We start from the raw sequence: 13,067 nt of genomic DNA on the forward strand, positions 1-13,067 counted from the left end.
CACACACACACACACACACACACACATATATATATATATATATATGTGTGTGTGTGTGTTAATGTTAATGTTATATGTTATATGTTAATTTGTTATTTGCTTAAAGGATGCACAGAACAACATGTCATGTTTTTTTCTCAGGTCTGTCCCGGAGTCCACATCCCTCCTCATCTCTTCATTTCCCATCTTCCTCCTACTTCCCCCATGGAGCGATCCGTTATCCTCCTCATCTTGCCCAAGACCCTCTAAAGGATCTGGTTTCATTAGCCTGTGACCCTGCCAATCAAACCCCTAGCTCAGTGAGTACATCTAGTCAACACAAGCCAACACACTATTCCCTTTCTCCACTGCACCTCAAGCTAGTATTACATGTATGCTGCAAAAATAAGTACAAATGTTTTTGAAGACAGATATTTCTTGTGCAACCAATTCAATCACCATATTAGCAGTTCCTCCAGACCTGCAGCACTTTGTAACTATAGACAGGGCTGCACATAAGTGGTCCGCAGATGCACATGTGCTGTCAAAATAAAAGACGTGCGCCAGATAAGAAGTTGCAACGCGCGTTTGCGTACATAAGATTTTCTGGAGGAGGACAGACGTTTGTTTAGAACTCTTAAAGATGTCGAAGAAGCAAGCTCCTTTAAGCAATTACTTTGGTGTTCCTCCACCTCCAAAGAAATGTTAGAAGGAGTCGGAACCGCAACAAAAGCGCGTATTCTCTGAAAAGTGGTTGCAGGAGGTGAGCTGGCATTTGTTTGAAGCCAGAAAATCTTATGTACACAAATGCGCATTGCAACTTCTCATCTGGTGTGCATCTTTTATTTTGACAGCGCATGCGCACCTGCGGACCACTTATGCGCACCCCTGTCTATAGATGGAGAGTGACAATATCTCCACATGTATAAACATAAAAGTAAAAAAAGACACAAAGAGAATAAACAGGTTTGGATTCGAACTTTGATGCAGCAAGTACTTTTTTTTACATAAAAAAACCCCTGAATGTGGAGCAGTGAAGGTAGAAGCAAGTCAGAATATGTGTGCGTGAATTAGAGGGAGACAGGAGGAAAGGTGAACATGCAAGGTGTAGAAATATAGAAGGTTAGAAATGAGGACATCAGAAGGACAGCCAGAGAGGCTGAGATAGTTTGGACATTTGCAGAAGAGGGAGTGCGGATATATCAGACAGAGGATGATGATGAAGATGGAGCTGAGAGGCAGGAGGAAAAGAGGAAGACCTCAGAAGATTCATGGATGTAATAAAGGAGCACATGTAGAGGGCTTGTGTGACCAAGGAGGATGCTGGGATAGGGTGAGATGGACGCAGATGATCTGTTGTAGCGACCCGTAAAGGCAGCAACCAAAAGAAAGAGGAAATCGCATCTAATTTTTTATTCCACACTGGATATCCACAGTGCAATGTATAAATTAGACCACTTCCTGTGAGTTCCAGTCTCCACCCTAAGGAGAAAACCCTCAGGGGCATATGACATCACCTCTGTCCATAACACTAGCATATTTCATATTACTGTGGGTTTAATGCTTCTTTAATGAATAAAATTCATATTTCCAAAATATTCCAGCTGAATGGAAGTAACCAGGTCAAAGTGCCCAGTCACTACATCTCGTCACAAATGTTGGCACCCCCTGGACCTGCACCCTCTCTGGCGAGTCCCCCATCCTCCCTTTCTAGGCCGACCCTTCCTACAGAGTCAAAAGCTACTACCACGTCCTCTGATGCAGGAGCAAACTCCCCCACATCACCCAGTAAGTGGTCATAAATAATCTACTATATATACAGATAATATATACATATATATACAGTTTGTACAAAACATTTCAGTGAATACCGGTGAAAATGAGGCTTAGAGCATCAGTGACAAGTAGAGCAACTAATGATCTGTTCCATAAAATCAAATAACTTCCAGTATATCTTCAGTATCAAGCTGGTCAAATAAAAGTTATTAGTAAACGCTGCAAATTTGATTTTCCAAAGTATAAGCAAATATTAATATGCTGCCCAGAATAAAACAGTTCAGTGGAAGCTGCTGTGTACACTTCCATGTTCAATGCACGAGATTAGAATTTTCTCATATTTTGTCAAGTTTGTGATTTCTGACAGAAATCTGATGCCATACTGTTATTCAGATCAACTACATACATTAAAAGAGCAGGTGACCCATTTGTACTTTCTTGTAAAAAGAGGTATGAGAATAGACTGGCAGGGCCAGACGCAGGAGGTGGACTGATGTTAATACCTGATAAAGACAGTGTTGTTACAATGTCGTTGTTAGTTAGCAGTTAATTGAATATTTTGTTTACATTGCTGTTACCTTTCTGCTCATTTTTGTGTAAACATTTAAATGTGTGTCAGTTGTATTTCATATGCAGTGGACACTTAAAGCCCAGATCTAAGCTGGGCGACATTTGTGGAGTTTGGGGTTTTATTCCAACTTCCAACCTGCAATACAGACAGAATAAATATAATATATTTATAGAATATAGAGTAAAGAGGAGATGGGCAATACTCTGCCCAGTTCACATCAATTTCTCAGATAATTCTGAAGGGAAAGACGAACAATAAGCAAACTTAATTCAGCCAAATATTCTACAGTGAGCAGAGTTGTTGTTGTTAACCCTCAGCATACTCTGCCCCGGGGACCCCTCCAGCTAATCGATCATCCTTCGTGGGAGTCACCCCTCGAGACCCAGGTGGACTCTACCAAGCGCAGGTCAGTATGGTTTACTTCATTGTAAAAGTCGTTTCAGGAAGGATTAGATGACCCCAAACACCAGAAATTTAGAGATTTCACTGTTCAATATCTGGAAAATTCTGGTATTTTTAGTTCTGTGCCGTGTATTCCCAAATGGAAGTTTCAAAGGTTGAGTTGTAGCTGCTGCTGGCAAACGTCTCTCTAATACTGCACATGGAAGTTTTCAGTAGCAGTGTTTAGTTCAACATGATCAAGAAAGTCCTGGATTATACTTGTGTGTGAGAGGAACTCTGACTTTGTACATTTCTAAGCTGAGTCGTTGTATTTGTGTTTTAATTGTGTGTCTGTCTCCTTTCCAGTCTTGGTATTTGGGCAACTGAGGGAACTTTGGAGGAAACGTGATTGTCATGACAGTAAACTTCTGGGGGGGAAAAATCATGTTGTGAAGACATTTCCAGAGGAAAAATGTATTAACCTCTGGTCATACATATATATAAATATACGTTGCAATATATTTATATATGTGTAAAGAGACGTCCTGGATGGAAGAAGGATGCTGGGCTCTCTCAGCCGTTTTATATCCCCAGTATGAACTATGCTTTATGACATTACATGTTTGTCACAAATGGCATATTTTCAAAGAAAAGTAACGACTTAATGCAGAGGTTTCATTGGTCCAAATGAACTACAGACCAGAACCAGGCATCAACACATCAGATTCTCAGAAGCCTGAAACTTAACTGTGTCCCCAGGATGAGTCCTGTTTCCCTGGGATGGATGTCAGCCTTGACCCCTGTACCCTGGATCTCGACACTAAGTCAACTACAAGGCCTATATAGACCTCATCCCTCCCTCAACACTTAAAATGCCCCACTCTCCGCTGCAGGTGCTGCTTATAATATATGCAAATAAGCCTCCTTTAATTTCTGAACCAACCAGAAGAGGTTGTTAATATTTAATGTTTATTTGCACTTTTTAAGTATGTCATTGATACGTCTGAAGAAAATTACAAGCTGAATAGCGCAGTTTCTTTCACTCTTCCCAACAAAACACAGAGGCTTCATATTTTTTATTGACAATCATCCACCTGAAATTATTTAGTTGCTTTGCAAGGCTCATGTTTGTAAGACTGTTTGATTGTGCTCTTTGGTAGAAAACAACGAGTAATAGTGGAATATAAGAGCTATATTCATGCCTCCTCCTCCACAGCACACAATGCTACAGCTGAAAGCAAGTGTGGAGCAAGGCCCAGTTTTACTATGCCATGTTAGAGTGCATGAGTGGGCCATGACCTCAGTTCCAAACGTACAGTGTTTGACATTGACGTGACTTCCTCAGTAGAATTATCAAAAGGCAAACACATACCTGGATGATGTGGCAGCACAGCCAGCAGTACATTGGCTGCTGAATGTGGCTGAACTGTAGCCTGGTTGTGTAATGTAGTGTGCTTGTGTCTGTAGATGATTGTGTATGAGAATGTGATGGTTCCTGCATTTCCACACTCATTCCTGCTTTGAAGAGATGTCCTGTAGTTTCTGTTTGTCTCAAAATGACAGGATCTGTGTTTGTGTGTGGGTGGGTTAGAAAGAGATAAAGCAGGTGCTGCACTATGATTACAGTAAAATACGTTTCTTTCAAAAGTTACGATGTGGTATGTTGCCAAGCTGGAGGTTTAGCAGACTGTTTTTTGTTTTTGATGAAGTTGTTGATGCTGATGAGCATGTTATGCATATATGACTTGAACTGTGGACAAAATCTGGGTGTGTCGTCTAGCTGTAGAATAAGTGGTGGTCCCTGACAAGTTCTGCTCTGTGTAGTTCAACCCCAACCCAATCTGAACAACGTGTGATGGAACAGCAGCAGTAGGGTTTGATTTGGGACTGGGCTGGGCGACACAGGTGAACAGAAGAACGGTGCTAGAGTTGTTTTCCAGTTTGAAGTGCCAACATCAACAAATTAAGCATTTTAAGGTAGGTCGAGCCCTTGGTTTTCTGTGTAAATGTTGATATAGAGTTTGCATTATTGCTTGCGAGGCAAAGCAGTGTTCTGTTATCGCTGATGTTTCACAGCTTCAGTTATCAAATACATTTCTATAGTGGTCTACTGAAAGGCTTGCAAGCTACATTTTAACATTGACTGAAATCTTCAGAAACATTTAAAAAGGTGAAAAAACATAACGATGAAAGAAGGAATAAAATGAGGATCAGATTCTTGAATGCACCTTAAACATCATCAGTTCTGGCAAATAAAATTCATTGTAAACTCTAAAAGAAACAGTAGTAGACATGTGCACCATGGCCCTTTGATAAATCTTACACAATGTCATTTGTGTAAGATAATGTTACATGTTGACAATGTCAAGATTTTTAAGAAGTAATACATTATAGTCTGTGCCATAATTTATTTCTAAGAACTGGTGAGTCTAAAGCAGTCTCCTAAACACTTGTTATTTTTCCGTGGATGTAACGATGTAAAAATGTGTTTTTTGATAGTGCAATCTGATTGGATACCACACGAGAAGAGTTTCCGAGTAACCTGTATTATTCACAGGAAATTTTCTGCTGGATTGTTTCTGCAGTCCGTCAGTTTTTTCCACTTGCTTTCTGTGCACAGAGAGTAAGAGAAAACTCCAGACATTGTTCCTTGGTGTAGTTGTTGTAGGCTGTTTCCATGACCCACATTTGTCTCCATCTCCCTGGAAACAAATATTCTTATTGGAAGAAAGTTTTTTTTTAAAGTGTCCCCACTACTGTGGTCTGACCAATGACAGTTTTCTTCAAGTCCTTTGCTTCAGCACCTTCAATGCGAAATAATAAAATGGATATTGGTTCAGAGAGCCATATAGTTTCAGCTTTAACTAGGAAACCCAATGCTCCCTAGGATGTAGGTCTGAACACTTTCTGTTCTCAGAAAAGAAAACAGAATCTTGCAGAGCTTTGTTTCCACATTCTATGGAAAACTCACCCGAGGACATTTTATCATTCAGCAGGACAATGATTCAATTCTATAATATTCACATAGCACCAGTTTAGTCTTTATATGGTAAGGTAAACATTATGATATAATACAGTGAGAAAAAGGGGAGGAGAAGTGCATGTGCCCCAGCAGCATTTAGCCATTTGAATTTGTCATGTGGCTCAACAGCAATAAAACTGGCTCAGTAGATAAAATAAATGTTTGCAGTGTGTTCTAATAATAGTCCGTAAGAGAAGCATATATAATGTAGGTACTGGTCCCAGTACAGAATCTAATGGAACTTCATGACTGACTTTTTTGCGTGAGGAAGTTTTGTTTACGTGATTAATTCTGAACCCCTAAGCTTGTGGTGCTGTGTATTTAAAAGGGTTTACACTCAGACCTGCTCAAGTTAAAGCAGAGGCTTTAAAGAGAATGTGCTGAAGTTCAACAGCTGAAGAAGATAGAAAATTGCTTCACTGGGCTTCCAGTGAACTGTTAGCAAAGCAGGTGGTATAGTCACTGGAAATATTGGACCCAGGATTTCCAGTGATATTTACAGTTTTGATCATGCAAGATACAGGAAGCAAACATCTGTGGGATCATGCAAACGCCTTGCACCAAAATGCACCAAGCAGCAGAAAAAGACAGCAGTTCACAGATATGGACAGGCTTCACGTGTGTGTTTGTACAGCAATTCGGACAAAAAACAGAAATTCCATTTTAACATTTTCCTTCTGTTTCTCCTGCCTCCTGTTGTCTTTACATTTATAAATGCTTGTGTGAGTTACTATGGGAATGGGCATGAATGATCAATTTCTAAGGAATCTTACTTGGACGTGTCCCCATATAATTTGAATCTTATATCTTGAAATTTGATTTGATCTTGTCTGTTTTCTGTCAGGCCACACCTAAAATGTACTTTACCTTGCACTAGAGCAGAGATGTCGGTGCATTTCCTTTTTCTTACCCACGGTTTGGGGGCTATAGCTAAGTTAATTTAGTGCCTACAAGGGATCAATGACATGGACAGAAAGTGTTGATATGAACTGGATTTTAGTTTAAGGTTCAGTTAAAGTTGTCTTAAAGCTGATGTATATTGCATGGTGCTGTCCTGGTCGCTGTGCTGACCTAACCAATGCATGGCTCAACTTGATAATACCTCTCCATCTCTGTCTTGCTCTTCCTCATCCTTCTTTTCCTCCCTCTGTTCTGCAGACTACATCAGAGGGAAGTGGTTGGAAGGCTATATGTTTCTTTGAATTTAATAATAGCTCTGTTGTTAAACTTTTGCACGATATTTCGTAAAACACATTATGTGCCTTGCCTTTAGTTAAAGAACAGTAATATTTTATGGAAACATGATCATATGTTTCACGGTACAAAAAAGCTGCATGTGTGATTACTCGACATTAACCAGTGTAGCAAGTGCACATCTTTTGGTTGTGGTGGTGCGCCACCTGAGATAGTAACTTACGGCTAAGCTCTATGAAAGCTTCCACTAGCTGTTTATCATCTACTCTGTTATCCTAAAGATAGAGCAATTTTTACAGTGTGAAAGGAAGTGTGTGAAACTTTGCGGAAATATGCTCTTTTTACTGTCGTATGAAGAAAACAACTTTGTTCCCTAAATAATATACATTTGGTTGCAATTAAGGTAGCTCAGCTGTTATATCATGACCTACTGAAAGTGTGAACTTGGTCTGTATGGCCCCAGTGACGCAGGCCTGGAGATCAGTTGACTACCATCTGGCAACTACACATGAGAAAAACGTGTCCTCGGCTACTCCGAGTGGTAGTGAAAAGTGCCACACAAACCGGAAATGGGCAACCTGTGCCGTCCAACTAAAAGTTTTGCCTTTTACAGCTGGTTGGCTGAAGCAGTGAGGCTTGACTTTTACTTTGAAGGCTAATGTCCTGTCTTTTCACTTTGCATAGCAAGTTTTGCTCTTGTGGGTGTAGTGTTTAGAGACAACTTGGCATCTTCCATGCAAACTACTGTGGCAGTCTGCTAGCATCTAAAGCAATCACAAGGAAGTTTTTGATGCAGCACCATCTGTGTGAGCAATTTCACCCAGCAACCACTCGCCATCTGGTTGGGAAATATTCATTTTTCACTGGAAGGTTCCCAGAAGTTGACAGGTCTCTAGGCTGGTGTGACTGAGGCCTAAGTGTGAGAACTGTAGACTGTGATCCAGCCTCCAAGTATATACACCTGCTGTCATATATATCATTTAGGTCCCATGCTTGATTTATTGCAACAAAAACACGTGAACACATGGAAAAGACTGCAGTTCCCAGTATTTTCCCAGTTCCTTTAGACTCTGTGGATTTTTCTGGTGTTATCTGAGATACTCAGGTGTTGCCTGCACTCATATAGCTGATTGGATTCAGTGGCTGTGCTGTTTAAGGCTGGCGTGTAGGCTGAGGTGTCTGTGGGCTAATGTAAGTGAACATTATTGGTGTTGCTATGTGTAAAGTCACATGCACACATTGGTTGATATTTGCTTAGATATGTGTTATATGAAAATGTGGACACCGTTGTGTTGTAGTAAAATGTTTTTTCTGGGCGTGGTTAAATATGGATGGAAGCTTTGATTTGAAAATACACTTTGCAGAGGCTAAAACATGGGTTGAGAAAGTCAAGTCTGGTGGTAAGTCCTGCCTAAATGTTCGCAATACAAACAAAAGCCATTTTCAGAGGCACTGCTCAGCTCTATCTACTTAACGTTTTATTGTCCCATGTTAGATGCATATAGACACATTTAAAGGTTCTTATTGCAGGGAAAAATCTTGTTGGGCTTTAGCTAGTATGGCCACGTATGGTTGCCATGTAATGGAAGCATGTTAAACATGTACAGGTTTAGATTTCAGGGCTTTGCAGCTTTATGACTGGTGATGAGAACACCGTCCAATTGCCTATATGATGACTTTGATCCTGTTACTCAGCATGTGATAAAAGGCCATAAATGACTTTGAGTTAACATTATTTTTACTCATCTTCGCTTTAGGTTATTTTTAGGTTTTCCTTGGGTTATTATTACTTTGCTTTAGAATTATAGTTTTAAACACAACAGTGTGTATAAAAATATATACAAAATGCACTTATTAGTTATCAAGATGTATAGAATGTTTAAATCATTTGTGGCTGTCTTATACAGTAAGTGGAAACCATGAAATGGGGAAAATTGTGTCTCTTAGAGAAAAATGTGGACAACAAAGCTGTTTGGTTTGGACGTCAACTGAAGTGAAATGACACAATGCACAACTGCTAAGACTTCACAATCTCCTAAATGTGTCATTGTGATAAAGAAATGTTGACAGTGTTGTCACATGTAGCAATGTTTTTGTAATACATAAATTATGTCCTGAAATATTGAAACTTTTTTATAGGATCGAGCTGTTTGAAATCATTGGGCTTGACTAATGAAATGCTTCTTCTTACTGTAGCACCACACTTATAAGAATATGGCCTTATTTTTGCAAGCGTCAATGAAGGTTGAGTCAACAGTTAAAAATATTTAGGTCAAGTACTTGTGTGCAGAAATGGTATACATAGAAAAACAAGGAATCATTTATCCAAATATTTTGGTGAAAATTAAACGAAATAGGGCTTAAAAAAGCATTCAGTCTTGGACTATACTGGTCCATCGCTGCTTCAAAAATAAAGGTCTTCACCACTGACACGTCATCCATAATAGGGCAAACACTGACAGAGAGAGAATGGCAGCAGCGTGACGCTCTAGCAAGTTAGAAAAGAGCAATATCTGGTCATTTTATTGCACATCAGTTGCACAAACACTTTTACCCGCTGAGGTATTAGTTTCTTCACACACAGACCTAAGACTTGTAGCAATACAGCAAGAACCCACCAATCCTGGTCAGGTGAACAACTTTAGCAAATCAGAGGATCCTCAGAGACCTCCTGATGGGAGTTCCATCAGAAATTATGAGCCAAAGTGGAAAGTGTAATTGTTGCTGCAAGATCATAGATCGAAGCTGAGTGGTAGAAGCTTTAATTCAGGGCTTTATATGGACTTTGATAGTGGCTGTGATTATAAACCTTAAGTAACATGTATTTTGGCTTGAATGATATCTAGTAACCTGACTATGGTGATATATCCAAAACTGTATGAAGACAGACTGTGTTGCTTGTACAGTTACCAAATCTTTATGTACTTTACTTAATGTTAAAACGATGAAGCAGAGTATTAACCTATGATGGGTCTGATTGCGGTTAAGTTGTGATGAGGCCCACTATTTGCAAACATGTTTTTTCTTCACGCGTATAGGAAATATAGAACTTGCTTTTAGATTTAGTTGCTTTAAAAGTTTCAAATACATTTTTAACAAACACTACAGCCAAAAATGCCCATGCAAAATGTGCAAGTGGTTTACAAAAAACTGTACAAGCTTTGTAGTTGTTCCTTCTCCTCCAGCTGACGACCACGATAGAAACTCACGCAAACCTTCACCCGTGGAAAGAATGTACGCACAGTTTACTGGCACGTGACTTAAAATCCACATTTTGGATGCAATGCTGTCAGGAAACAGTGTGAACTGTTGATGTGCGTCTTCATTTCTGTTTCCCACCAAACGAAAACCTGACAACAGGATGCCTAAGTAACACACTCACTCTGCTGAGTGGAAGACACATGCCCAGTACTGTTAAGGTGATAGCGTTTCAAGCTTGTGCAGCATGTTTACACAATGTTTGAAATAGAGGTCTATCATAATCATATCATCATATCATAAAATACTGAAATCAAGATCAAATTTATCAAGAATTACAGCTATTAATTAATCATAATTGGCATGTGATGTGTCTTGATATTATGATCTTTCTTTTTTAAAGAAAGCGACACACCAGTTCAGGCTCTCATGCAGACACTGTCCTCTTACCAAAAGTGTACAGACATGCAAACTCATCAAGTTCCTCGCTCTATTCAAATAAACCAGCAGGGCAGCAGCAACTGAAAAGTTCTACCAAAAACAATGTCAATAAGCAGTGCCTATCACTTTACTGTTGGAGGTATTTTGTAAGCTGTAGGTGTTGTTTTCAGACCCTACATGGTTTGGTGACAAACAGCGTTGCCCTCACCGGTGCAGGTCCTGAAGTAACAAGCCATACAACAAACCAAAGAGTTGAAGGAAATCTAGAGATAACACTGAGTGTGCATTTTGGGGGACACTAAAGTTCAGAGGTTTTGCAGTTTATGGTACTTCATGTTATGCTGTACTACGTTCGGGGCCTACAGCTGTGTTCTATTTTCAGCTTTTATAGGTCACGCGTGAAAAACATTATAAATGCAGCACAAATGTGATGCCACATTACAAACGGAGCATCTGTATCAGTTGATTTATCCACTGCAGTGTGCTGTCAGTGCATGGAGGTCTGTATTATCATTATTATGCAGTTATAATAATGTGTCAGTTGTAGTAATCAGCTCTATGATTTGCTTTCACCCACTGTCTACTATTTCCCCCTGCAAGCTAGTTCGCTTCACCGTGTTTTGTAAGACCCCACCCCCGCGGACACACACACAAACACACAGTGCAGTAAATACATGCATATTTATTTTGTGCCACAGATACAGACTGGCGTTAACTGAGCGTGGGGTTGACTTGGTTCCCTCTAGATTTTTTTGAAACTCTGTGGTTTAAAGACAAACAAGTGCTGTTTAGGCGGCCACTGTTATTATAGTTCAAATCCTGATAATCAATGTATGTGTCCATATATTTCATGTTACACTGCATCACACCAGAGTCCAAACTGCTCGATGATTGTGATTAGCAGGCCATGTTCAGTATTGTGAACAGCTGTTTCTGAGCAAACAGTCGTACTGCAGGTGGTACTTCTTATTTTTTAGTTTCACGGCTGCAGATGATCAGATGTTGAACTGTTTGCTGTATGAGGAACAAAGGGACTGCAGAGGGCTCTTTTCTATGAACTATCAATGATATTCAATGCTCTACCCTACTGCTGCTGTTTCCTGGAACAACTCCATTGATTTGGTGACTCCAATATGTGTTTCCTTTTTTTTGCTGTTACTTGAAATGCATGTTTGCTTTTTAATATTTTTAATGGCCTTTGAAAACCTTTCCTGTAATTCAGACTTACAGCAGGAAACCACACTTGGTTACTAAAAATGGGATTGTAGAGCTGCAGGTTTTCCTCTGACAGTGATGCCATATTGATTTGTTTGTGTAACTGAAAGTACATTGCTACTGCACAGTTTACTCCATGTGCTCAAGATAGTATGTAATGAATGAAAGTTTTTTTTCTCAGAGAATATTTGAATGCATATTTGAACATTTTTTTTCCATCTTAACTTTTCCAGATATTATATTAAAAAACTGCTTGCTTGCTTCCAGACATATATCCCTTACATCAGAGAAGGCATAGGCATTAAAACATGTCATCAGTTATTGCATGACTGCAATTCACATAGACTGTCGTCCTTTTCACATTAACTCTATTGTTGGAATTGAGTTAGCCATGTGATAACAACAACAAAATCTTTTTATCACTTAAAATGGGCATGCATGATGCACACTGAGGTACGCTGGTACCTAAAAATAACAACGCTGCAGTGAAGCAGAGAGCGGTCCCCTGTTACAGCGATATGGGAACGTCTCTGTGTTCATTATTGTGTACTTTGGTCACAGTTTTAACATCTGGATAGAGCTGAGTCCATTCCATTCCATATTGGAAAGCTGAAGTGCTGACATTAATCCTGACCTCGAGATTTACTGTGGAAAGGGCTGCTGCTTCAAGCAGAAAGTAGTTTCTTGGCAGCTTTACCGAGCCTTTTAAGTACTTTTTACTATGTGGATTTTTTGTTTTTTTGTTTGTTTTTCAGCTGAAATTATTGTCAGTCATATATTTTTGCATGGCATAAACTAAAGTCTCGCACTTACCGGTCTGATCCTCTTTGAATGTATAGTGTTTGCGTGAAAGCCATCTGAACCAGTGTTTATGACCTTATGTTATTCATCTGTTGTGGGGGATATTCAACCTTTAGAACCACATTTAGACATTGCTATTGACAGATTCTAATGAAGTCATTTCTGGAAATGAGTATGTTTCCCTATGCAAAAATATACCATTAATAAACATGCTATTCTAAAACTCAGCCAGCAGGCTCTGTGTTTGTTCATTCATTCATATCTGCTGTTATTATAATGAGAATGATTTATTAGTGGACCTCCAACAGACCTCCAAATGTGAAGATCTCTTTTGAAGAGAAATTTGAAATGATCATCCCATTTCCAAAAAAAGTGGTGACACTGTGTAAAGTGTAAATAAAACCATGCTACAAATTGCAGTTCTCGTAACACACTCTGCATTTACAATAGACTCTCAGATTTAGCCATTCTTATATTTTGCTTGTTCTT

At 39.4% G+C, this 13,067-nt stretch overlaps 1 protein-coding gene across 4 annotated transcripts in view; it reads left to right on the plus strand.

Moving 5' to 3' along the window:
* Positions 1 to 12,805, plus strand: part of nfic (nuclear factor I/C) — a 48,795-nt gene extending 35,990 nt beyond the window's left edge. For all 4 annotated transcript variants that reach the window (XM_042227222.1, XM_005938434.3, XM_042227221.1 and 1 more), the window contains exons 10-13: positions 142 to 299; positions 1,584 to 1,767; positions 2,644 to 2,732; positions 3,074 to 12,805. In XM_042227222.1, the coding sequence (XP_042083156.1) occupies positions 142 to 299; positions 1,584 to 1,767; positions 2,644 to 2,732; positions 3,074 to 3,094 (452 nt within the window). In that variant the 3' untranslated portion in view covers positions 3,095 to 12,805. The remainder of the gene's footprint in view (positions 1 to 141; positions 300 to 1,583; positions 1,768 to 2,643; positions 2,733 to 3,073) is intronic.
* The last annotated feature ends 262 nt before the right edge of the window (positions 12,806 to 13,067 follow it).

This window comes from Haplochromis burtoni, unplaced genomic scaffold (genome assembly GCF_018398535.1).
Source record: "Haplochromis burtoni strain Fernald_Lab_line unplaced genomic scaffold, NCSU_Asbu1 Contig_249, whole genome shotgun sequence".
NCBI lineage: Eukaryota > Metazoa > Chordata > Actinopteri > Cichliformes > Cichlidae > Haplochromis > Haplochromis burtoni.